Source organism: Hippopotamus amphibius, chromosome 13 (assembly GCF_030028045.1).
Source record: "Hippopotamus amphibius kiboko isolate mHipAmp2 chromosome 13, mHipAmp2.hap2, whole genome shotgun sequence".
Taxonomy (NCBI): Eukaryota; Metazoa; Chordata; class Mammalia; order Artiodactyla; family Hippopotamidae; genus Hippopotamus; species Hippopotamus amphibius.
Window position 1 is genome coordinate 36,066,889 of NC_080198.1, and position 22,852 is coordinate 36,089,740.

Sequence of the window (22,852 nt, forward strand, 5' to 3'; positions counted from 1 at the left end):
AAAATACTTTGTGGTTTATCTGTTTTTGTTTTCAAAAAGAAATCCAGGAAGGATAAACCAGAAACTACAGCAGGTGGGTGGGCATGGAGTGAGAGGGCTAGGAGGACACTCTTCTAAGCATAGATTTGGATAGATTGGACTTTTGGGAACCATATTAATGTTCTATGTGTTGAAAAAAATAAATCGACAAAGATGAGAAAACCCCCTAGAAGTGACTATAAATAGAAACAAATGAACCTACCTGCGTTTCAAATGAATAACAACTACACTGAAGGGAAATAATTAATCCAAGTAACATTTGAACCTGTGTTCAAATTGTTTCTTTGACCATTGATCCACAGTCTAAAGACAAAAAGATAATCTTGAATAAGATTCCGTAAATCTTGGGCTCTACTTAGAAAGTTTGTTTTTCACAATAGTATGGGTGTAGCAATTCTGAAACTGCTTTCTGTGTGAGACTGAGCAAATAAGTAAATATATTGATATTGATGAGAACCAAGGTTCTGACTGTTGGTGAAGGGAGTATAGTTATGGATTTGAGGAAGAATGGAAGGACCCTGTGGTGTTGGATTGGAATTGGAGAAGCAGACACAGATAGATGTATTTATTTACATATACATATTTCCTAGTCCTCTTTGCTACTGAGACTTAAAAGCAATGACACCCAGTACCAAAGAGCATACCTACTGCCCAGATCTTGGGTTCTAAATACCATTCCCTGCTCTAGGGAACCAGGGCTCCTTGGAGAAATGGCTGATTCTAGGTTTGTGCAAGATGAGCCTGGAACATTGTGTGATACCAGAACATAAGGAAGTACTCATAAAATGATGTAGACACAGGCATCAGCTTGAAGGACCTTCTGCTGGCCAAAGCTGAGACAATCTGAGGATCGAAATAATAACAGTAATGGATTATAACCCACTGCATAAAATAGGAACCCACAAATCCATACTGATAATAAAGAAAGGGGACTATGAGTAATAAATATAGAAGAAATGATGGAATTAGATAACTATCATTTGCAACTATCTTAGCAAAAGTTGATTCAAGTCATCAATTTCAGGTAAAAATCATCATTGGATGTTAAAGCTGGTAGATGAAAGTTGATGAGGTATGGGACATTTATACCTCAAAATATTTCCCCATAGATTACTGATTAATAACAAATGGGGGAAACATTAACTTCCCAGTGGAGAAACCCGGTGGACACGACCTTGAGCAACCAAAGTTACATCACCAAGAATGGGACATGTCCCTCCTGACCTAGTGCACTGAGGACACAGCATTCACGTAAAGTTCCTGCCCAGATTGCAGTGTCTGAATCTAGTCACTGCAAAACATCAGACAAATCTGAACTGAGAGATAGTCCATAAAACAACTGGCCTGTACTCTTCAGGAATGTCGAGAGTGTCAAAGTTATAAAGGAAAAAACAACAGGCTGAAGCATGGTTTCAGATGAAAGGAGACCAGAGAGACATGACAATTAAACGCAGTGTGTAACACTGCACTGGGCCTGCTCCTGTCTCTCATTTGTGGACAGGGTAACCTGGGGTGATAACTAGCATCCCTTTCGTTCATCAGGGCTGTACCCCTCACAGATATCCTCAACTCACTTATAATACTCAGAGGGCAGACACACATGTGTGTTTGATGCCAAGACATGAGGAGCGCTTGATTCGCCTGGCCATGTCTGGGCTGAAGGACAGAATCACCAGGTGCGTCCCCACATGACAGTTCTGAGTTGAGGAGGAGGGTCCCTTTGGAGGCTCAATGATCAGAGGAGGCCAGTTGTTGCCGTGACCAACACAGACTGACCAGGGTGACTGAGAGGGTGTGTGTGACCCACGTCCAGGCGTGTGAGTGGTCGCTCCCTGGCGTGGAGCTGGAGCTGCTGTATGGTGTGGAGGGCCACCGTGGAGAACAAGAAGGCCCAGGCCTGGTGCAGCTGTGGCACAGACAAGCAGAGGCCAGGAGGTGAGCCAATACAGTGTTTAATGCACTTGCCGGTGCAGGCCTGAAGTTCCGCCCACCTCGGTGCTCACGCCTCTCTCGGATGGACAGTCTGGGCCAGGGTGGGCAGCCCAGCTAGACGTGGGGCCTACTCACTCTCAGCCTGTGCCCTCTAACGACACAGCCTTAAGTAGGGTGTTGTGTCCGTGTCCCAGTAATAATGCCAGTCCATTACGCCCATCACCTTAAGAGGCGAGACTGAGGCCACAGCCATGCCAGGACCAACAAGGATTAGAGGGAGGGGGATCTGAGAGTGAGGAGGGGTGATATCGGGGCACCAGGGAGGGAGGAAGATTGAGGATGGCGGTCTAGCTCCTGGCGGTGGATGGCGGGGGCAGAGCAGGCGGACAGCTCAGAGGCGAACCTCCAGCAGGTAGCGTAGGCGGCACTGGCTCTCCTGGTAGATGAGATACTCGCTCTGGAAGAAGCTGGAGCTGCTGAACTCTGGGCAGGGCATGGGCCGGCCCTGGGGCACCACCACACGCTGGCCATCCAGCTCCAGCTCGGTGTTATGGGCTGGATCTGCAGGGCACAGCAAGGGCCACTGGTGACCGAAGGGTCACTGGTCCTTGGCTTTACCAGCAAGTCCTACCCGCTACGCTCTCCACTTCTGCCACAGGGAGTGCCCACTTATCCCCCACCTTGCCAACCTCCAAACCGATGCATAGTCTGGGCCTTCTGCCTGGAATGCCCTCTCCCATTTCTCTGCCTGGGAAATGCCTGCTCATCTTTCAATGCTCAGTCAACGACACCTCTTCTTTGAAGCCCTCCTGGATGCCCAGGAATGATTTGTTGAATCAGTGAATGTTTATTGAATGACAAAATGAATGACTGCAGTGAGGAAGCCAGCTTCTTTTTGTTCTTCTTCACAGCCCCTTCCCTGCTTACCTCCTCCCTGAAAGCGTCCTGCTCCATCTCAGCCTCACCTCTATCCTTAGGCCTGTCCAGCATCGTGGGACTCACCAGGCTCTGTGTGACCGCGGGCAATGACACTGTCGAAGCCAGTTGGTGGTTGTTTCAAGCTGGGCTCATCAACGGTGATGTGGTACTCTCTGCCCAATGCCACCTCACCCAGGAACATGTAGCCAATGTCATAGGGCCCACAGGACATTCCAGTAACTGGGGGACACAGGGAGGCTCAGGGTAAGGCTCAGGGTAGGCAGACCAGCCCTCTGCCTGACTCCTTGGACCCCTCTCTGCTGCACTGTGATCTACTCTGGCTTTGCTGTCCTGGCCCAGAAGAGTGCCCATCCTTCTTCCATCCTTCCTCCACCTGTTTCTCCAGGCCCCCTGTCCTGGCCGTACTCCCTCCCCCCTCTTTGCTCCACCCCTCAGCTCCCTGAGGCCCGGCCTCTGCCACCCTCACCAAGGTCAGTAATGGCTTTCCAGTGACCATATCTGGGGCGGGGGCTTTTCTGGCCTGCTCTGCTGATTTTGCCACTGGCCTCCTTCACCCTGTACCCTGGGACCCCCTCACAATGCTCTCCTAAGGCCACCCTCTGCTCCTTCTTAGGCTCCGCTGCCCTCCTTGGTCTTGAGCAACCTTCAGCTCCATCTGCTCTTGGATGACTCCTCCGACCTTGCTCTCTTGAGCGGGGGCAGGTAGTGGTCTCCAATAATGGGGTCAACCTGGGCTGAGGAGCCAGTGGGGGGGTTACCTCAGTGAGGACACCTCTGGACAGAAACTTGGGGGTCATTAGAAACACCCTCAACCCTTTCTCACAATGCTGCCCATCCCACCTCCCACATATCCTCTCATGGATTCTCTCCTCCCCAACCTCCACTGCCTTGGGCTGGGCGCCCATATTTGGCCTGGATGGGAACACAGCCTCCCTGCAGCCTCTGGCCTTTGCCACCCTCCCCACAGCTGCAGCTACATTCAACTGTACTCCCCATTGCTCTCTGAATGAGGCTCCCTTGATCCTCCTGGGCCCCCAGGCCCTCCACCCACACCAGGCATTTGCCCTAAGTTTTGTTATCAGGTCGTGCTCGGAGGTGCTGACATGCCGCAGTGTCCCAGGCTTCGTGCCACCCCTTGGCTGCTTGACCTCGAGGGCTCCTCTTTCACCCCCTCCCAGGTCAGGCTGGCACATCATCCTATCTGCACTGCCTTCTCCAGGAAGCTGTCGCTGACCACTGGCTGCCTCCTCTGAGTCCCCCAATCCCCAGGATGCCCCACTGAGGTCTCTAGTCAGTAACCATCCAGGAGATCCTCTCCTGGATTCACTGAAAGTTGGACAAGCACTGGGTCCCATGCTCCTTAGTGTCCCCATACCCGCTCAGGGCTTGGCCCCGAGGGACACCTCACCGTAGCCAGCTGACTTGCTGTTTTCTGAGGCGAAGTAGATGCCCTTGCCAACTCGGCCACCAGAATGTGGCATGATGCGGAGCCCACTGGTGAGGATGGCGGCCACCACAGCCACATTGGTGCCATGCCACAGTAGCTTCCGATTACCCAGCTTGGCGTGGGCCTGGAACCGATCTCCCTGGGTTGGGGAGGAAGTGGGAACTGGGACAGTCATGTCATCCAAGCTCTGGTGTTTCTGTCTGCCATCAGAGGGCATGACCAAGGCCAAGGGGCCCATGACCACTCACACACTCATGCACACATGCACAAGACCTAGGCCTGCTGGAAACTGGTCAGAGTTGTTCAGCCAACTTGCTAAGGGGTAGATAAGCTGAGGTCAACTATGTAATGAAGAAGGTAGTGATGGGGGAGAGGGGATGCTCCCTCACCTCCCCTTCTCGATTCACTTTCCAAATATGTTGAAGAGCAGGGCATCTGTAGTTCCTGCCAGTCTGTTGCAAGTAGGAATGTATCACCTGCAGGGAGAGCAGAAGCTGGATGCCAAGAGCAAAGATGTATGGATGACCCTCCACTCATCTCCCCAGTCCCAGGGCTCTCCTCAGGCCCTGGAGACACAGCAAGAGAAGGCCCGGGGCAAGGGACTCCTCTGGGCACCTGGAGGGCAGACAGGCAGAGGGACAGTGCTCCAGTCCTAACTCGGCTCCTCTGTGGGGCCCAGCCCACCTTGTACTCAGGTGCCTCTGGGTCCAGCAGCTGGAGTTGGCACTTGAGGAGCTGGTAATCTCGGTCCAGTGGGTGTGGCACCTCCTCCACTTTCTTCATCTCCTCGGGGGCTGCCTGCAGGGTCTGGGCCAGCTCGATGTCCGCCAGCACCTAAGGTGATGGGCACTGGCAGCTTGTCTGTCCCCTTGTCCCCGGGACTCCCCTACCTCCCCCATGACTAGGACCATGTCCACCCCATCTTATTCAGCCCACCGCCCACATCTAACTATCTGACCTTCCCCTCCCTTATCCTTCAGCCTGCCCATCACAGTCCATCTATCTGTCCCCCATCTCCCTTGCCCTGTCTGTCTGTTTGGTAACCCCACTGCCTGTGACCTGCCAACCCTCACCAGCAGCATGTCCTTCTTGGCCTGCAGAAGCTCGGGGGAGTTGATGGGCGGGGGCCGGCTGCGGCCAAAGTTGTGGGGAATGACGGTGTAGAAGTGGGAGGACAGCTCCTCCAGGCTGAGGCCACCATCTGCAGGAGCTTTCAGAGCCTCCTCCACTGCCTCCAAGGCCTCGAAACCCCGGGCAATCTGCTGCTTGCTCAACTTCCCCAGTGGCATCTTCTTCACATCTTGGGGCATGCGGAGAGTGGGGCATCAGCCCCACAACCTTGCCACCCCCAGGCCCCTGCTACCTTGCCCAGCTCCTAACCCCTCACCCAGGTTCATGAGGGCCATGGCATTCTTGAACATGTCCTTGCTGAAGATGTTGGTGATGAGCTGCTGTGTGGCTGCATCCAGGGAGCAGGGCTGCACCTGCTGAACCACGGTCCTCACTGGGCCTCCATCTACCTAGGGGTAGAGGGCACACATGGGCAGGAGCACCTGGGCAGGACACCTGCACCTGGAACAGGGCCTGGCCAGACTGAGGCCAGAGAGGGAGGCCTGTGCCTGAGGGTGCACACAATGGGTAGTGGCAGTCCCTTCCCTCGGCCCATGCCCACTCTCCCTCCCTGGCCACTTCACCTTCACCACGGCTTCCTTGGCCTCGTCCTCTCTCTGTACTTCGATAAGTGTATACTTGCCGGGGTGGGCCACAAAGTGGTCCCGCTCTGCCCAGCTGTTCTTGGTCTTGTCCCGAAATTTCTTCTCAAAGTCCTTCTTTGCATCCTCCAGTGACACGAAGCGGCTGAGCTTTGACTGGCCCACCTCTCCCTGCAAGCAAGAGCTTTCAGGGGTGTGCCTACCACAGTGCGCGCCATAAACGTTTGCTGGTCTCTGTTGTGCAGGCCCTGTGCCAAGCACCCCTGGACGTCAGAGGTGGGGCAGGGCACCGTCAGCATCTGTGGCCTTTTGGCCTGAGTAAGCTGTGAGGACCCTGGGAAGCAGGGGCCATGCACTGCACAGGGAGAGGTGGGGAGGAGGCGGGCACAGGGTGGGTGCGTAGCACTCACCACGCGTCCCCAGCGGTTCCAGCAGATGAAGCAGTCACCTTCTTCCAGCAGCTGGATGATGTAGAACTTGTTGTTGTTGCTCCCAATGTTGGTCTGGTTCAGGGTACAGTCATAGTCTTCATGCACCTGTGGCCAGAGGGGGCACGGGGAGGGGAGGTTGGCTCAGGCCACCCCTGGGTGGGATGGGGTACCTGGCTGCATGCTGACAGGAATCAGACTGCACTGGGGCATCAGAGGAGGCCCTGTCTGGGAACTCTGCCTTAAGTGGGGTAGGGGGAAGACTGAGATGCTCAGGGGCCTGTCCTGGGGTCTGAGGAGCAGACATGATGTGCCTGGATCTGATGGGATATAGCCCTGCCTGACCTCTGGGGTCTTGGGAGAACTCTGTTCACTTGGGAGCCTTGAGCTACTTGGCCAGAGCCAAGCGGGAGGGAAGCAGTTCTGAGTGTATTTGTACCTAGGAAGGAGCGGGTGCCGAGAGTGGCTGGGGACTACAGCTTACCTGGGTCCCAGGGTTGCAGCTGAGGGGGTACAGGGGGTCCACTCGGGCTATATGCTTCTCTGTGGGTGCGGCCCTGAGGGCCTCAGCAGTGGAATGGAAACTGTCCTCCTCTTCTGCCCCCTGCCGCCCCTTCTTCTTCTCAGGACCCTCAAGCTGCACCTGGGGCTTGCGCTTTGGAGCCATGGCTGTTCTGGGGCACAGAGGGGGCCCTCAGGCATCCATGGCCTTTGCACCCCACCTGGTTGGCACAGCACCAACTTGCCCCACCCTGAGTTTGCCCTTTGGTGACCTCCCTCTCCCTCCATTTCCCCACTCCCAGTCTCTGATCAAAACCAGCTCTCTGCACCCCAGATACACACCTTTCTCTAATCACTGGGGCCAGGCTAGGCCCCTGTCCAGTGTGCCCAGTCTCGTCAAGGAAGAAGGGCTCTCCACCCTCTATAGCTCTCTTTTGTGTTCTGAGGTTGAAGGGAAAGTGAAAGGAGAATCTCCCCCCTCCCACTTCTGGGCTCCTCCCCACAGAGCACTCTCTGTTCCTACTCCCTCTCTGCTAACTTGGCCTTGGCATGGTTGCTGGGCTGAGTCACCCTAGCTATGGTGGAGAGTGGGCAGTGTCTCCCCGGGGCAGCACTCCTAAGGCCAGATCTGTCCCTCCAGAGCTTGGGACCCAATAGCGCAGAAACCCTTCCCATCAGGCTCAAGAGTTCTGGGGTGCCAGCCCGGGTCCCAGACCAGTGGCACTGAACTGCCAGAGAACAAGGGCCAATCACACCCGCCCTGCCCTGCCCTGCCCTGCCCTGCCCTGTGGAGGGCTGTGGGCAGGGCCATAGGGCACTCACCTAAGAGAAGCTGGGACCTGGGAGAGGTCGTGGCCACCAGGTCAGTACCTCCCAGGCAGTCCTAGTTCTAACAACCTTCTGTAAGCCTTAGGGGAGCAGGAAAGAAGTGGGTGTGGGTAGGATTCCAGCTATTTGGCCACCAGTCTGGTGAGTCAGAGGCTGGGCAGGAAGAGGCGGGCAGGCAGTCTGTCCCATGGATGGGTGGACACTTGATCCGGACACAGCCAAGGCCCAGGGGACTGACGCGCCCTTAGCGCTGCTCATCTGGCCTGAGGCATGCAATACGTGTCCACTGGTTGTCCAGTGACCTTGGCCCCAGGTGAGGGCATTGCCTGCCTCTCCCGGGGGCTGCCTGGATCCCTCTCCACCAGTTATTTAGAGTCAGACTCTTTCACCCTGGCCCCCGCCCCTGACGGGGAGGAGTCACGTTCCAGGAAAAGGAATCCCGCATCTCTGGCGCCCCCGAGCGTCCAATGAGCGTAAACGCAGAGAAGGCGTCCAGCTCCGACCTCTCTTCAGACTTTAGTCAGCTGCAGGAGCACGCGCCACAGCCGTGGGCCGGAAGCGCCAGGGAGAGGCTTGCTTCCTCCCGGAGCCTGGCGCGGCAGCCTATAGGAGCTCTAGGAGGCGTGGTCACAGGCATTTATCCTATGGACGTTTGGGGGCGTGACAGGACCTATCCAAGGACCCAATGGAGCTGTGGGAGGCGGGGCCCACCGGGCGGTGGGAGCCTATCCGAGCTTGGTGTCTTGTGGGACCGCCCGGGTTTAGCCGCCGCATGAGTTCTCCAGGGGCCGCTGCAACACACACGGTGGGCAGCATGTCGGCGACAGGGGCGGCTCGAAAGAGGGGAAAGCCAGCTTCGGGGGCCGGCGCTGGTGCGGGGGCCGGCAAGCGGCGGCGAAAGGTGAGCATGGCGCTTTGGCGGGCGGGGTCCATCCCACAACGCTACTGAGACCACCATCATCCCCATCTGTGGGCCCCGGCACCGGTCCCCTCGCCCCCGGGACCCCAGCTGGAGTCAGCTTCGTTCCTTTCTACGCGCAACAAATACTGAAAAGGCTTTCACTTGAGCCGGGGACCACCGCCTTTCCCAGTGGCTCTCGAGGGACCCTAAGGGGCCCTTGGTCCGGACCCCTGACCAAAAAAAGTATTGTATAATTCCTAGGGCGACCCTTCTGGGGACAAGGGCAAGTCCAAGGGTGGCGGCAAGATGAATGAGGAGATCTCCAGTGACTCGGAGAGTGAGAGGTGAGCTTTTTTCCCACCTAGTAGAAAGGAACACTGGGGCCTATGATGTATGGAAGGAGTACTCAGTGAGGGGGGTGGCTAGAGCTGGGCCTAGAACCCAGGACTCTGGCCCTTGATTCTCAAATCCTGATTCTTTCTTCCACTTTCTGACCCTGAGAACAGTCATTTCCTTTCCTGAAGGGTCTCCGTGTGGGGAGGACCCCCAGTCCCAATGGGAGACCAGTGAGACCTTCCTGGCTTAGAACAGGGAGCTGAACTCCAGGCAAAGGGAGAGGGATGCAAGAAATGCTTGCTAGTTCTTCATTCTGTTCTCCCACAGTTTCACAGTTACTGAGAGTGCCAGGCACTAGTTTCACTATTGAGAGAACAGAGATGAGCAGGCAGGTGAAGACAGAATGTGTTGTGATGGGATGTGTGTCTTAGAGCTGTGTGTTGTTGGAACAGAGAAGGGGAGTTTAAATAGGGCCTGGAGAGGTGAGGAGGGGTCCCTCATGGAGAGGAAGGGAAGGCATTCAAGGATCAGAGAGAAGCCTGGGGGTTAAGTCGGCTAGATGGGAGATGGAGAGGATGGGAGGGTAGGCTGTGGGTGCATCCGGACTGTGGAGGGCTTTGCTTACCTCCTTCATTCTGCAGGTGATGGGGATGGAGCATGTTGCAGAGTTCAAAACGGGCTAGCAAGGTGTCAGGCCTGACCCTGTGGCATGTAAAGTATCATACCAGGGAATCCTGGTGCCTTCCTTAAGAGTCGGCTTTAGAAATTCTGCCTGTAAAAACTGAGTACATGTTGGCCTTAACCTGCTCACAGGAGGACTTGTTGTATACTTTTGGTGATCTTAAGGTTACTGTGGGTGAGTGTGTGCCAGGCCCTGTGCTAAGCACTTTTAAATATTTTTAAAATGTGTTCTGAAATGTATTAGCTATAGAAGAATTAATGAAATGTAATTTACCATAGAGAGTAATGATGAAATGATGAACCTCTGTGCACCCACCAGAACTAGATCATTTGTAGAAACTTAGGAGCCCCAACTGCCATTCCTGACTTGAGTTAATCGCTTCTTTGGTTTCCTTCCTTCCTTTTTCTTCTTCTTCTTTTTTTTTTTTTTTCCTTTTCTGATTTAGGTATAATTTACATACAGTAATATTCACCTTTCTTAGTGTACTGTTCTGTGAGTCATGACAGACGCATAGTCGTGTAACTACCACCACTGTAAAGGTATAGAAGGGTTTTACCTCCCACCAAAATAGCCACTGGCTCCTCTGTAGTCAGTACCCCCCTCCCCCACAACTGCTATCCCTAGAATTTTGCCTTTTCCAGAATGTTATATGAGTGGAATTATAATGGTGTATACGTCCCTTGATTTTCTTTAGAGTTCTGTTTCCTGTGTGTGAACCCTAAACAAAGATTGATTCCTTTGGGTAAACTGAGTAGAAGTTAAGACCTTGGTTGTATGAAGGAAGGGCAGCACCAGCCCTGTTGGCTGATGACTTGCTGGGCCCTGGGTACTGACTGGTCTCAGGAGCATGGTCAGGCCTTGGCTTCCTTGAGAGTTTCCAAGGTCCCTTCTGGAGCAGTTGTGGGCAAGGTCATGGATGAGTCTGGGAAACAGTTGGGGTACCTGATAGGGACTAGATATCTGCAGGTACGTGATCAGAGGGAACGGGCTGCCCTGGGCTTTCTGCTTCTGAGTTCCCGTGACCTACCTCCAGCTTCCAGGAGCAAGTCAAAGTAGGCTCATCTTGAGTGAGGGGTGTGGAAAGGAAGGCAAGGACTTCACTAGCACAAGGTCAAGCCAGGCCCAGTTAAGCTTCACCTGGAACCCCATCCTCAGAGTAGAAGATGGTGCCATGGCAGTGCGGATGGGGGTTGATAGTCCCAACACGTCTGCCTCTTGGTTCCTTGCATTGAATCTGGGCTGGCTGCTCCCCCGTGTCTGGGGGTGGTTGTTATTCTGAGATCTACCTTTTCTGCTTTTCCTGTCTCCCGTGCCTTCCCCATTCTTAGCTCACTCTCTTGTTCGGTAAACACATCATCCTTAAAAGGAGAAAGGACCAATTCTGTGGCACCTTGTACATCTGACAATATCTTCATTCAGCATTGCTGGTTAACTGGCACACCATTCCAGGGGTTAGCATTTTATTCCGAATTTTGTGCGTGCGGCTCCTTTGTTTCCTGCTCTCAGTGTTGCTGTTGAGACGTTTGGAGTCATTTTGATTCCTGACCCTTTGTGTACGATTTGATTTTTCTTGGAAACCTGTAGAACCTTCTCTTTGCCTCCAGAGTTGAGAGATTTCACACTGATCTCTTTGGGTTTGGGGTCTGTTTTCACCCTTATGTTGGGCCCTGGGTGGGCCCTTTCAGTTTGGTAAGTCACACCTTTCAGTTTCCTGTGTGTGAGGTCATTGGCCATGAGGGCTGGCAGGGATGGGGGCAGTCAAGTGGCAGGGGAAGCAGTGAGGGGCACAGTCCTAGTGGCCAGAGGAGCAGGCTGAGCCCTCTCAAACCCAGCCCCACTCCTGCTCACAGCCTAGCTCCCAGGAGGACTGAGGAGGAAGAGGAGGAGGAGCTGGAGGAGACCGCACAGGAGAAGAAGCTGCGCTTGGCCAAGCTCTACCTTGACCAACTCAGGCAGCAAGGTGAGCCTGTGGGCTGGGCAGGTGAGGGCTTGGGCCTGTGCCTGAGTCTGCCTGCTGTGGCCCCAGCCACCTGGTGGGTGGACTAATGCAAGTAGCTGGTGGGCTGCCGGGGCTGCAGGTGCTGACTGCCCTGTGGGAGGGTGGCCAGGATCTCTAACGGATCTCCTGGGGAGGGCCAGGCCTTTAGGGGGTTTTAGACTGATCTGTAAGTAAAGGCAGGGGGTGGGCAGGAGGAGGCCATCCAGCCCTCCCTCCCCTTTGCCTGAGGTGGCCTGAACTTCCATGGGACACAGTCCAAGTGTTCAGGGCCCAGGACTGAAGTGGTGGTTGGGGATGGGAAGGGAAATGTGGGGTCTTGGCCTGGGTTTACTTGGCTTGGTTTGTCCTACACAGAGGAGGAGAAGGCTGAGGCCCGCGAATTTGAGGAGGACCAGGTGGCGGGGAGGCTGAAGGAGGACGTGGTGAGTGTGGAGGGAGGGTGGTGGGAGGGAAGGGATGGGGCTGGTCCTGCTCCTGGGATCTCACCCCTCTCCTCTCCATGCAGCTCGAGCAGAGGGGCAGGCTGCAGAAGTCGGTGGCAAAGGAGGTGAGCAGGCAGGGCACTTTGGTGTCAGATTGGAGGGAATCACCTGGGTTGGTGGGCAGATGGCTCAACTGGGGACTCGGGCTGTGGGGTCTTTGCTCTGGAACATAGTGGGCTCTTGGGCAGACAGGGTCTGGTAATGGTCTGGTGTTTGCAGCCCTGGGTCCAGTTTTCCTTCTGGGCAGTGTGGTGGGAAAGGATGGCATGTGTGTGTGTGTGCGTGTGTGGAGGGGGGCCTTCCTGCCCCCAGTCGCAGTGACCCAGCCCCTGTCTGCCTAGATCCAGGCCCCAGACCCTGCTGACATTCGAATCTTACGGGGCCACCAGCTGTCCATCACGTGTTTGGTTATCACCCCCGACGACCTGGCTATCTTTTCTGCCGCCAAAGACTGCACCATTATTAAGTGTGAGTGAGTGCCTGGGTGGGGGTGTAGCCCCAAGGGATCATCTGGGAGGGCTGGTCTGGAGAGGAGGGAGTAATCAGGGAAAACTGAGGCCTGATGGGGGAAGCTTCTAGGGGCAGGTTTGCTCCCTAAGAGGTGTTTTCTGGGTGACAGTGGAAGCTTCTGCCCAGGAGTGGGGCTTGTGAGCTCCCTGTCACTGTCATTGGAAATGATGGGGTGGAGGCAGGATGATGATTTAATGGGGATTGATGCTGCAGGTGGGCAGTTGGACTACAGGACACGTGAGTCTCTGCACAGTCCTGGGATTGAGTTCCTGGTCCTCCTGGGTGCCTGGCCTTTGACCGCTAAGGGCTGGCCTCATCCACCCACAGTAGTAACAAGAAGAGCGCGTACCATCAGTCCCAAGCACTCTCCTGTCCCTTCTCTTCCGGGCTTCATGGCTGCCCTTTGGGGCTGTTGTCACCACTTAACAGATGAGGATACTGAGGTGACTTGTCCAGGGGCTCACAGTGGCTGAGCCAGATCTTCTGACCTGACGCCAGGACTTTTTCCATGGTCCCATGCTGCCCTTGAGGGGGGTTGCCAGACAGTCCCACCCCATGTCCCTCTTTGTGTCAGGGAGCATGGAAAGTGGACGGAAGCTTCATGTAATCCCACGAGCCAAGAAGGGTGCCGAGGGGCAGCCCTCCGGCCACAGCAGCCATATCCTCTGCATGGCCATCTCCTCTGACGGCAAGTACCTGGTAAGGCAGGGTTGGCCCTGGGGGTGGGTGAGGGGTGTGGGCACACAGTGGGTGCCCGTGGCCATTGTCCTTGTCCCCACAGGCCTCGGGCGACCGCAGCAAGCTCATTTTCATTTGGGAGGCCCAGAGCTGCCAACGCCTGTATACCTTCACGGGACACCGGGACGCTGTGTCGGTGAGGAGCTGGGCCTCCTTTAGTGGCTGTTTCTCGAGCACCCCAGTGGGCCAGGCTTGGTGCTGGGCTCTGGGGGATGGCGTGAATGAGGCAGAGGGTCCCCATCCTCAGGGAACCTGCACTTTGGTGTACAGGAGAGAAACAGGGTGAAGCAATAGGGAAGAACTGGGGGAGACCGAGTTGAGCTTGCCTAGGGAGAGAGAGGCCTCTGAGAAGCCTGTACTTGTTTGAGGGCAGGCGAGTGTGCCCCTGGCTCCACGTAGAGCCCCATAGAGTGCTCTCGAGGGGGGCTGGGTCCCTGTGCCACGTGACTTGCTTTTCAGGACGTCCTCCCTAGGTCTGACCTCCTTCTCGCCTGCTGTAGTCCAGATCCCCTTTTGTCCTCTTTCCATGCACCCTTAGGGGCTGGCGTTCCGCAGAGGCACCCACCAGCTCTACAGCACGTCCCACGACCGCTCTGTGAAGGTGTGGAATGTGGCAGAGAACTCCTACGTGGAGACGCTGTGAGTATGCTTGGGGCAAGGGAACGTGGATATGCACGTGCAGCTTCACGGTGACCCCGTCCTTCCTCTGTCCTCTGCTCCAGCTTCGGGCACCAGGACGCCGTGGCGGCACTGGATGCTCTGAGCAGGGAGTGCTGTGTGACCGCTGGGGGCCGGGATGGGACCGTGCGTGTGTGGAAGATCCCCGAGGAGTCCCAGCTTGTCTTCTACGGCCACCAGTAAGGCGGCCTGCTGTGCCAGGCATGGGGCAGGGCGGGGGGGGGGGGGGGGTCCTGCGTGGGCTGGGGGTGAGGTTGGGCCATGCCTCTCACAGTTCCTTTCCCCAGGGGCTCCATCGACAGCATCCAGCTCATCAATGAGGAGCACATGGTGTCAGGCGCAGATGATGGGTAAGAGCTGCCTGCCACCACTGCCACTGCCCCTGGACTTGCCACGTAGAACCTTCCTGCGTAGGGGCTGTAGTAACCCCTTTCCATAGATGAAGACATTGAGGCAGAGGGTGCAGGTGACCTTGTCTGCTTCCCGTGGGTGGTGTGCACTTGGTCCCTTCTTGCCATGTGGCCTCTGCCCTGCCCCAGCCCCCTCACTGACCCTGCTCCCTGTCCACAGTTCTGTGGCCTTGTGGGGCCTGTCCAAGAAGCGGCCACTTGCCCTGCAGCGTGAGGCCCACGGGCTGCAGGGGGAGCCAGGCTTGGAGCAGCCCTTCTGGGTGTCGTCGGTGGCAGCCCTGCTCAACACAGACCTCATAGCCACAGGTGGGAGCCCTGTGTGGCAGAGAGGAAGGGGTCACAGGGTGGGCTGGTGAGGGGAGCTCACTGTCTCCCCATCCCCTAGGTTCCCACAGCCACTTTGTGCGGCTCTGGCAATGTGCGGAGGGCTTCCGGCAGCTTGACCTTCTCTGCGACATCCCCCTGGTGAGTGGGGCTTGAATGCCCAGCCTGTCTTTTCCACACTCCCAAGGCTCCTTACCGTCTTTTCCTGCCAGAAGGGTGGTTCCTCAGAGCAGGGCCAGCTATGACTTGTCTTTCTAGTCCCCGCTTCTAACACAGGGCCTGCAGGAACCCTCCCTTCTTCCCCTCCCTTCCCCACCTCCACTCCCCTCCCTGTCCTAGGTACTGGAAGTGTGGGCAAAGGCATGGAGGGCCTGGCCCTGTGATGGGTTCTGCATGACTGGTGCCAGACCGAATGCCAAGCTAAGGAGTGTGGACTTGGGGCAACCTAGGGCAGCATGGCAGGATCTGTCAGTGACTTCTAGCGACAGTTCAGGGTTGGGTCCGTGGTGGTGGTCGTGGAGTCTCCACAGCCAGGAGCCAGGCCATAGTTGGCCTACACTGTCTCCTTAATCCCCACAAACTCTCTGCAAGGCCTGTACTCTACTTGCCCCATCTCACAGATGTGGAGGCTGAGGCCCTGAGGGGTAGAGGGCTGGCCCAGGTGGCAGGAGGCAGAGCAGGGATTTAACCCAGGCTGGGCCTTTGAGTGTGATGCTGGGGCTGTGGTGGGGATCTGTTCTCACACCTTACTGCCTTGTTCCTCCTCCTTCTCAGGTGGGCTTTATCAATAGCCTCAAGTTCTCCAGCACTGGGGACTTCCTGGTGGCCGGGGTAGGGCAGGAGCACAGGTATGAGGCACCCCTCGAGCGGTGAAGGTGGGGCAGGTGGCTAGGTGGCTGGCTGGGCATGGGGGTGGCCGCCGGGTGGGCTGCGCCCGGCCTCAGCTGCTCCTCCCGCCCCTGCAGGCTTGGCCGGTGGTGGCGGATCAGAGAGGCCCGGAACTCTGTCTGCATCATCCCTCTCCGCAGGGCCCCCAGGCCCCCCGCTGCTGGCTCCTGACACTCTCATCCCCTTTCTTTAAGATCTTCCCAGGCCATCCCCTGCCTTCTTTGTATTAAAAGCCTTCTCTCTGGGGCCTTGTCTCCTCTAGTTTCTCGGGTGAGGAGGGTTAGGGGATGGCAGGGATGGCTGAGTGAAAGCCTGGGGGCTTCCTCCTTTCCAGGGAATTTGGGGATGGCGCCCTCAGCTGCTTCTGGCTCCTGGCCCCTGAGTATCCTCTACGACTTCGCTAGGCCAGCTTCCCACCCAGTGCTCTGGGCTGGCTGGTGTCCGGAGCCGCTGACCCCTCAGCTAAGAAGCTGTGGCTGTCCAGTGTGTGTGAGGGCTGGCTGTGGGGTCTGAGGACGGAAAGGAAGACAGCAAGACCTACCAGTCAGGCTGACCTGCCCCATCCAGGCCAGGTCAGGAAGCTGTAGGAGCCAGACTGCCCCTGGGGTGGGGGTCAGGGTGGAGGTGGCACCCTGCATTGCTCACTGCTTGGGGACAAGGGTCAGAGTCGGGAATAGCTCTGCCCTTGGTCCAAATGACAGCCAGGCTGCACGACTCCTCACAGCAGTGACCCTGCCAGGTAAATGTGTCAAAGGAATGTTCGTTCTCCTGATTTCACCAACTGGATCATTCAGCTCCTGCCATGGGGTGAGGTAAAGAGGAGGTGAAGAGGCTGACCGGAGAGGCAGCAGTGCAGTGAAGTCTCCTTAGTGGAAAATGAGCAGGGACTGTTAAGCATTCTGCTCTGACCTTTCCTTGAATGCCTTGGGCCCAACAGCTGAGCCTGTGGTTCTCAAGTGGCAGTGTGGTCCCCTCAGGGGGAGGAAGCCACAGGGCTTCCCGCCTGTTCCCCTCCTCATGAGGCTTCCCCCTTGGACAGACATGCTCCTACCTTCATTCTCCTGGGGCCAGAAGGGTCAGGTTCAGACTGAACCCCTGAAAATCCTTGCGGAACAGAGGATGTTGCTAGAATTTACTCCTTATGTCCCGCCTTAAATTGAGCTCAACGATGGCACACACATACCTCCTGAATAACATTGCAAGTAACACAGAAATGCCCCTTAATACACGAACCCCTTTTCCATTAGTACATTCCCAGGGAGAAATGAAAGTTAGAAAATAAATGCCCTTGGAATTGAAACTGAAAATAATCCCTCCTATGGCTTCTCTTCTCAGCCTCGGTCAGCTGAGTCTTCTACCAGTGTTGGGATCTTCCTCCCTCCCTCCCTCCCTCTCTCCCCCCCTCCCTTCCAAGCAATGGGAAGCCACGAGAGGGTTGAAAGCAGACACATAAGATGATCTGGTTCACAGTAAAAAGAAAAAACTTACTGTTCTGTGGAGAATTAATTAGTAGAGGGTTGGGGGAAGAAGGGCGGCCACTTAAGAAGCTGTAGCGATAGGTAAGAGGTGATGGTGGTGGGAGAGGGCCAGCAGCAGAACTGGGGAGCAGAGCTGCGGCTGGGATGCGTTGGGAGGTGACACCAGCAGATCCTGCTGTTGGGTTGATTGTGGGATGAGGTGAAGGTGGCAACATAGTAGACAGTGGTGACCTTTACCAAGATGAGGAAGACCATGTGGGGAAAGCAGGATGAGGAGGATTAAGAGTTTAATTTGCAGTGTCTAGTAGGTGTAGGGAAGTTGAGCAGGCAATGAGCTCACTGCTGTGTGTTATATGAAGCCATATGATTCTGGGGTGCAGAATTACGCCTCCCACCTCCCACTCCAATGGGCTCAAGTGCTCTCCTGTCTTCTGCCCCTGATGGACTCAAGGCCAAATTAGACGGGTGAGGGGCAACCACTGTAGAAGCTCTTAGCTCTGTCCGGAGCTCTGAACCGTGCAAAAGACACTAGGTGGGGCCCTTCCCACCTCTGCCTGTTCCTGTCCTCTGAAGACCTTCTGGTCATCATGAGGACATGGTGCCCCCTCAGAGTCACAGCCCCGGGGTCACTGAGGTGTGCATTCCTCACTTCTTCCGAAACACTGAGATGAGTAGCATGACTGAGGGGTGGGGAGGGGCTCAGAGAACAGCGGGTGGGGTTCAAAACATATCAAAGGGATGCAGACCCTACTAACCACTTTGAGGACTCCATCAGGAAGCCCACCACAAGCCAATGAGGATGCCTCACCTCCGGATCCCCCAGGTGGCATGCAGGCACCCCCAATCTACCGAAAAACTTGGAATAAGAAAATTTAGCAAGCAGGCAAGGTACCCATGGTACCCAAGGTACCCCAGCCAAGGTACCCAAGGTATTGTGTGCCTATATCTGTGAATATACTAAAAACCATTGAATCGTGCACTTTAAGGGGGTGAATTGTATGGCATGTGAATTATATTCCAACAAAGCTGTTTATAAATAAAAGTTAAAAGCACCCTGGAAGTTGAAAGATTCAAGGGCAATATACAAAAATCAGCTGTATGAGCAGTTGGGGAATTCTTGATATAGAAGTGCAAAGTTGAAGGATTGACATTATCTGATTTCAAGACACTGTCTTGAAAAACTATAAAGTTACAGTAATCAAGACAGGTGGTGCTAGTGTAAGAAGAGACAAACAGATCAATGATACAGAACAGAGAAGCCAGAAATAGACTCACATTTACACAGTCTATTGATTTTTTTAATGTACCAAGATAATTCAATGCAGAAAGGAAATACATTTTTCAATGGAAAAAAAATCTTGACCCCTATCTAACATCATAGCCAAAAAAAAAAAAAAAAAGATGGATCACAGACCTAAACAAAAGCAAAGCTAAACCTACATAAAGCTTCTAGAAGAAAACCCATGAGAATTATTTAGCACTAAAGTATAAAATATTGATAGACTGGACTTCATCCAAATTAAAACCATCTGTTCATCAAAAGACAGCATTTTACAGATGCAGAGAATGGACTTGAGGACATGGGGTTGGGCGTGGGGGAGCGAAGGGGAAGCTGGGACGAAGTGAGAGAGTAGTATAGACATATACACACTACCAACTGTAAAATAGATAGCTAGTGGGAAGTTGCTGTATAACAAAGGGAGATCAATTCGATGATGGGTGATGCCTTAGAGGGCCAGGACGGAGGGTGGGGATATGGGGATATATGTATAAATACAGCCGATTCACTTTGGTGTACCTCAAAAACTGGTACAAGACTGTAGAGCAATTATATTCCAATAAAGAGCTTAAAAAAAAAGACAGCATTTTAAAAATCACAGGCTAGGGAAAAGAACATTTATAATATATGTATCTGACAAAGGACTCATACCCACAGCACAAGAGCTTCTACAACTCTGTAATTTAGACAAACAAACTGGGGCTTTCCTGGTGGTCCAGTGGTAAAGAATCTGCCTTCCAACGCAGGGGATGTGGGTTCGATCCCTGGTCAGGCCCCACATGCCGTGGGGCAGCTAAGCCTGCGCGCCACAACTACTGAGCTTGTACGCCTCAACTAGAGAGCCTACGTGCCACAAACTACAGAGCCTATGTACTCTGGAGCCTGCGCACCACAACTAGAGAGAAGCCTGCGTGCTGCAATGAAATATCCCACATGCCTCAAAGAAGAGCCTGCATACTGCAACTAGGACCCGATGCAGCCAAAAAGAATTAAAAACAAATAAATAATAATTAAAAAAGACAACCTAATAAAAGTGAACGGAAGGCTTAAACCAATACTTCATAAAAGAAGATATACGAATGGCCACTTAACACATGCCCCTTATAATTGGATCCATGAGGAGTGAAGGGAGAAATGAAAGTCCCTGCACTCTAAGGGCACAGGAAAGATCCCACATGTGGAGCCTGGGTAAACGAGGGGGCTGGGTCCTAGGGTGGCGGGAGACTCAAGCAGGAAAGAGGCCAGGGACTGGGGTGTTGGTAAATGTGTTAACCCTACGGACAGGGAGGGTGCTGGGGCTTCGCATGCCACCATGACCTGCTCAGACTCAATCCAGTGGGCAGGGAAGAGCTGCCCCAGGGTCTGAGGAGCAGAGAGGTGGTACTGTCCAAGTGCAGGTTTTGAGGATGTGATGGGCAAGGGGCCTGGGGTGAGCATGACAGGGGTGAGCCTCCTTCTCCAACCTCGTTCTTCTCCACCATTCTTCTCCACCTCTACCAGAGTTTCACCCCAGAGGCCCTCAGTAGACCCCTTCAGGACGTCTGAATATCCTCCCAGCCCCAGAGCCTGCAGGGGAAGGAAAGCAGGACTGCTGGTCCTGGGGGCCTCACAGAGTTCCCCGATATTGTACGAATGGGTCAGAAATTCAACTCTTCTCTCCTAAGGTAATCATTGGTAGCAGTTTGGTGTATATACCTTTCTCCCTCTTTATCTGTGTTTATAGCGTATATGTATAATTGTATATCTTAATGGTTTTTTACCATCCCATCCAATGATGGTTTTATAACCTATCCAATGGGATTGTAATGATGTTCAGCTTCTTCATTTACAAATACATCTGGGCTATCCTTTCTCATCAGTACACATAGATCAAATTCATTATTTTTAAACAGTTATGTTGTGTTCTATAGGATGAATGGACTATAAACCGTTAAACCAACGCCCAGTTTTACCAATTGGGGATATCACCAATGACTGACTATCTTTATTCACCTTATCATCAATGGGCCACTATTTCTGGTGTCTTGCTTTTGTAGCCAGGGCTTTGGCCATTTCCAGCAGAAAAGAATGGGCAGCACTTTTGTCTTTTCTTTGGAGGGGGCTTAACTATTGGGAGCCATCCTGGTGCTTGAGTCATAACTGCCCTTATGACATCATAGGTCTCCCTCCCCCACTCTTTCTCTCCACGCCATGACGAGAGGAACACAGACCTGAGGGGATCTGATCCATCTACACCCAATCCATGTGGAACCAATGGTGAGTAAGAGAGAGACCAACACACTAGGCTTTTAGGGATGTCCCCACAGACCGCTCAGGATGAGGGAATCCCCCTGACATCTGAATACTCCGGGAAGCCCTGTACCCTGGGGATGTGTGAGTTACTTAATGAAGAGGGAGGGAGAGCAGCCTCACTCTTGCCTTTCTCCTAACTGCTGATTACAGGAGAAGGACCAGCCTGAAACAATTAATGAACACACTAAAGATGAGCCTCAGCAGAATGAGGAGCTGACCTTGAAATCTTCACCGCCATCACCACCACCAACCTTAGAGAAAGCAGAGGTAGGAGGAGCCCTGACTTGGATGTCTCTGGTCTTTGTGTCCTAATGCTTGTGCCTAGTGTCTTTTGTATGTTCCAGAGGTAAGAACAGGAATAAACTCATTCTTCTCTGTCTTCTTTTCCTTTTTTTTTTTTTTTTTTAGGCTAAACAAGAGAATATAGCTGCGGCAAAGGAAGTGGATGATGCTAACAAGAGACCCAGAGCAGTATGATCCCCCCATGCAGATGACATAGGGCTGGGGGTGGGAACCTTGGAGTTGTGTTTGTGGAATGGAATGGACAACATGTGGGAAGCTGGGCTTAATCAATGGGGTGTGTGTGTGTGTGTGTTTGAGCATGTGCATGTATGTTTGCTTGCTAATTAAAACAAAGTTTGAAAGTCAAGAGAACTGAAGATGGGGAAGAGATAAGAGAGGTAGAATTTTATGGGTAGAATTTTATTTTAATACTATGATATCACAGAGGAAGAGAGCAGGTTGTGGACTGGAGCTGGAGTCAAGGATGAAAGAGCAGGATTAGCAGAGGAAGCCACTTCTCCAGTATGTGGGTGGGGTCTGAAGGGAAGGGTCATCGATCCTGGTCAGGTGGGCAGGCTCAGGTGGACTATGATAACCCTTTGATCATGGTATTCTTGCCCTAGGCTGGTCAACTCGACCCATGTAAAACTGGGTAGCCAGGACAGATATACTCCCATTTTACAGATGGGAGCTCTGAGATTCAGAGGTTAACATGGTGTATCCATGTCCATTAACCAGAGGGGGGCAGAGAAAGGACACCTACCTGGTCTTCTGGTTCCAGCCAGTGCCTTGCCCAGTGCTCCTGAGGTTCAGAAGAAGGGGTGATTGTGGATAGGGCATCAGGGTCCCTTCCTGGCACGCCCTGGGGCTGAAGTGGCTGGGGAATATCCTCTAAATATCTCCTCTTTTATTCTTTTTAGAGCCCAAGAGTCCAAAATAGGCCTCCCGTCAGTAATCCAGAGGTAGTAAAGATCCAGGCCTGGTGGCGGGGCACCCTGGTACGCAGGAAACTGCTGCACACAGCACTCAGTGTGTGGATCATTCAGGGCTGGTGGAGACATAAGCTGGTGAAGCTGCACAAGAACAGGCGGCGGACCGCTCTGGAGAACTTTACACGGAAAGAGTGGGCGGCAGTAAGGCTCCAGTCTTGGGTCCGCATGTGGCGCATCCGTCGGCGCTACTGCCGTTTGCTCAACGCTGCCCGCATCATCCAGGCCTACTGGAGGTGCCACTCCTGCGCTTCCCAGGGTTTCATCAAGGGCCACTACAGAGTCACGGCCAACCAGCTGCATCTTGAACTTGAGATCTTGCTGGGCTCAGGGCCTTGCATTGTGACGGAGTGTATTCCCCTTCCAATAAAGCAGTGAAGTGGTCTTTCCCCAGCCTCTCTCTGCTTGATAAGCTCCAGGAGGTCAGGGCCAATGACAAATAGCATCTCATATGCTAGCTCTGAGGAACTGGCAGTGGTTGTCTGAGGTGCTGAAGTTGTCTCAGAAGGAGGATTCTAAGCCCTTGTCCAGACTGAGGAGAGATCGTGATTAATTAGCAACGTCTGACATAGGAAAGTTGGGGGTACAGATCTGCCATATTGCCAACTCAGGGAGCATCACTCATGTTTGGTCCATGGAAATAGTGCCTCTCCCCAAGGCTGTGTATAATGGAAGCCTGGGGAGGGGGTAGGGTTGTTGAGCACAGCAGCACATTTGCCAGGAATTCACTCACCTGTGCCTAGTTGCTCTGGGCATGA

The 22,852-nt window shown here is 53.9% G+C and overlaps 3 protein-coding genes across 9 annotated transcripts; 2 read left to right on the forward strand and 1 right to left on the reverse strand.

Annotated features, from left to right (window-relative positions):
- Positions 1–395: 395 nt before the first annotated feature.
- On the reverse strand, positions 396–7,949 carry PARP3 (poly(ADP-ribose) polymerase family member 3). 6 transcript variants are annotated; one of them, XM_057704497.1, is made up of 12 exons: positions 7,821–7,929; positions 7,341–7,439; positions 6,982–7,171; positions 6,480–6,605; positions 6,111–6,240; positions 5,745–5,873; positions 5,431–5,657; positions 5,042–5,191; positions 4,747–4,833; positions 4,319–4,496; positions 2,974–3,129; positions 398–2,532 (listed from the first exon to the last, which is right to left on the reverse strand). In XM_057704497.1, exons 3-12 carry the CDS (start codon positions 7,162–7,164, stop codon positions 2,363–2,365), a joined length of 1,536 nt encoding a protein of 511 aa, XP_057560480.1. In that variant the 5' UTR covers positions 7,165–7,171; positions 7,341–7,439; positions 7,821–7,929; the 3' UTR covers positions 398–2,362. The 6 variants fall into 6 exon arrangements, with proteins under 6 accessions (XP_057560481.1, XP_057560480.1, XP_057560478.1 ...); XM_057704495.1 differs by having other exon boundaries at positions 400–2,532; positions 5,745–5,877; positions 6,052–6,240; positions 6,982–7,166; XM_057704493.1 differs by having other exon boundaries at positions 400–2,532; positions 5,745–5,877; positions 6,052–6,240.
- On the forward strand, positions 7,843–16,021 carry RRP9 (ribosomal RNA processing 9, U3 small nucleolar RNA binding protein). The gene is made up of 16 exons (XM_057704508.1): positions 7,843–7,860; positions 8,592–8,727; positions 8,989–9,071; positions 11,596–11,705; positions 12,099–12,166; positions 12,250–12,291; positions 12,568–12,694; positions 13,311–13,435; positions 13,518–13,610; positions 14,013–14,113; positions 14,197–14,331; positions 14,440–14,502; positions 14,723–14,868; positions 14,948–15,027; positions 15,661–15,734; positions 15,852–16,021. The coding sequence occupies exons 2-16, from the start codon at positions 8,599–8,601 to the stop codon at positions 15,943–15,945; spliced, it is 1,470 nt and encodes a 489-aa protein (XP_057560491.1). The 5' UTR covers positions 7,843–7,860; positions 8,592–8,598; the 3' UTR covers positions 15,946–16,021.
- Positions 16,004–22,511, forward strand: IQCF1 (IQ motif containing F1). Of its 2 annotated transcripts, XM_057704524.1 has the most exons (6): positions 16,004–16,346; positions 20,032–20,195; positions 20,691–20,787; positions 20,974–21,090; positions 21,232–21,294; positions 22,026–22,511. In XM_057704524.1, exons 3-6 carry the CDS (start codon positions 20,785–20,787, stop codon positions 22,470–22,472), a joined length of 630 nt encoding a protein of 209 aa, XP_057560507.1. In that variant the 5' UTR covers positions 16,004–16,346; positions 20,032–20,195; positions 20,691–20,784; the 3' UTR covers positions 22,473–22,511. The 2 variants fall into 2 exon arrangements, with proteins under 2 accessions (XP_057560507.1, XP_057560506.1); XM_057704523.1 differs by having other exon boundaries at positions 20,032–20,787.
- Positions 22,512–22,852: the final 341 nt, after the last annotated feature.

What these genes read in the sequence shown, in the direction of transcription:
- RRP9 (XM_057704508.1), top strand. Translation starts at nt 8,599, where the DNA reads ATGAGTTCTCCAGGGGCCGCTGCAACACACACGGTGGGCAGCATGTCG. An exon ending in AGAAGTCGGTGGCAAAGGAG is followed by an intron (nt 12,292 to 12,567) that starts GTGAGCAGGCAG and finishes CTGTCTGCCTAG; the next exon opens with ATCCAGGCCCCAGACCCTGC. An exon ending in CACAGACCTCATAGCCACAG is followed by an intron (nt 14,869 to 14,947) that starts GTGGGAGCCCTG and finishes CCCATCCCCTAG; the next exon opens with GTTCCCACAGCCACTTTGTG.
- PARP3 (XM_057704496.1), bottom strand. Translation starts at nt 7,164, where the DNA reads ATGGCTCCAAAGCGCAAGCCCCAGGTGCAGCTTGAGGGTCCTGAGAAG. An exon ending in CCAAGAAGGACATGCTGCTG is followed by an intron (nt 5,192 to 5,430) that starts GTGAGGGTTGGC and finishes CCATCACCTTAG; the next exon opens with GTGCTGGCGGACATCGAGCT. An exon ending in AAGTGAATCGAGAAGGGGAG is followed by an intron (nt 4,497 to 4,746) that starts GTGAGGGAGCAT and finishes TCCCCAACCCAG; the next exon opens with GGAGATCGGTTCCAGGCCCA.
- IQCF1 (XM_057704523.1), top strand. An exon ending in CAACCTTAGAGAAAGCAGAG is followed by an intron (nt 21,091 to 21,231) that starts GTAGGAGGAGCC and finishes TTTTTTTTTTAG; the next exon opens with GCTAAACAAGAGAATATAGC. An exon ending in CTAACAAGAGACCCAGAGCA is followed by an intron (nt 21,295 to 22,025) that starts GTATGATCCCCC and finishes TATTCTTTTTAG; the next exon opens with AGCCCAAGAGTCCAAAATAG.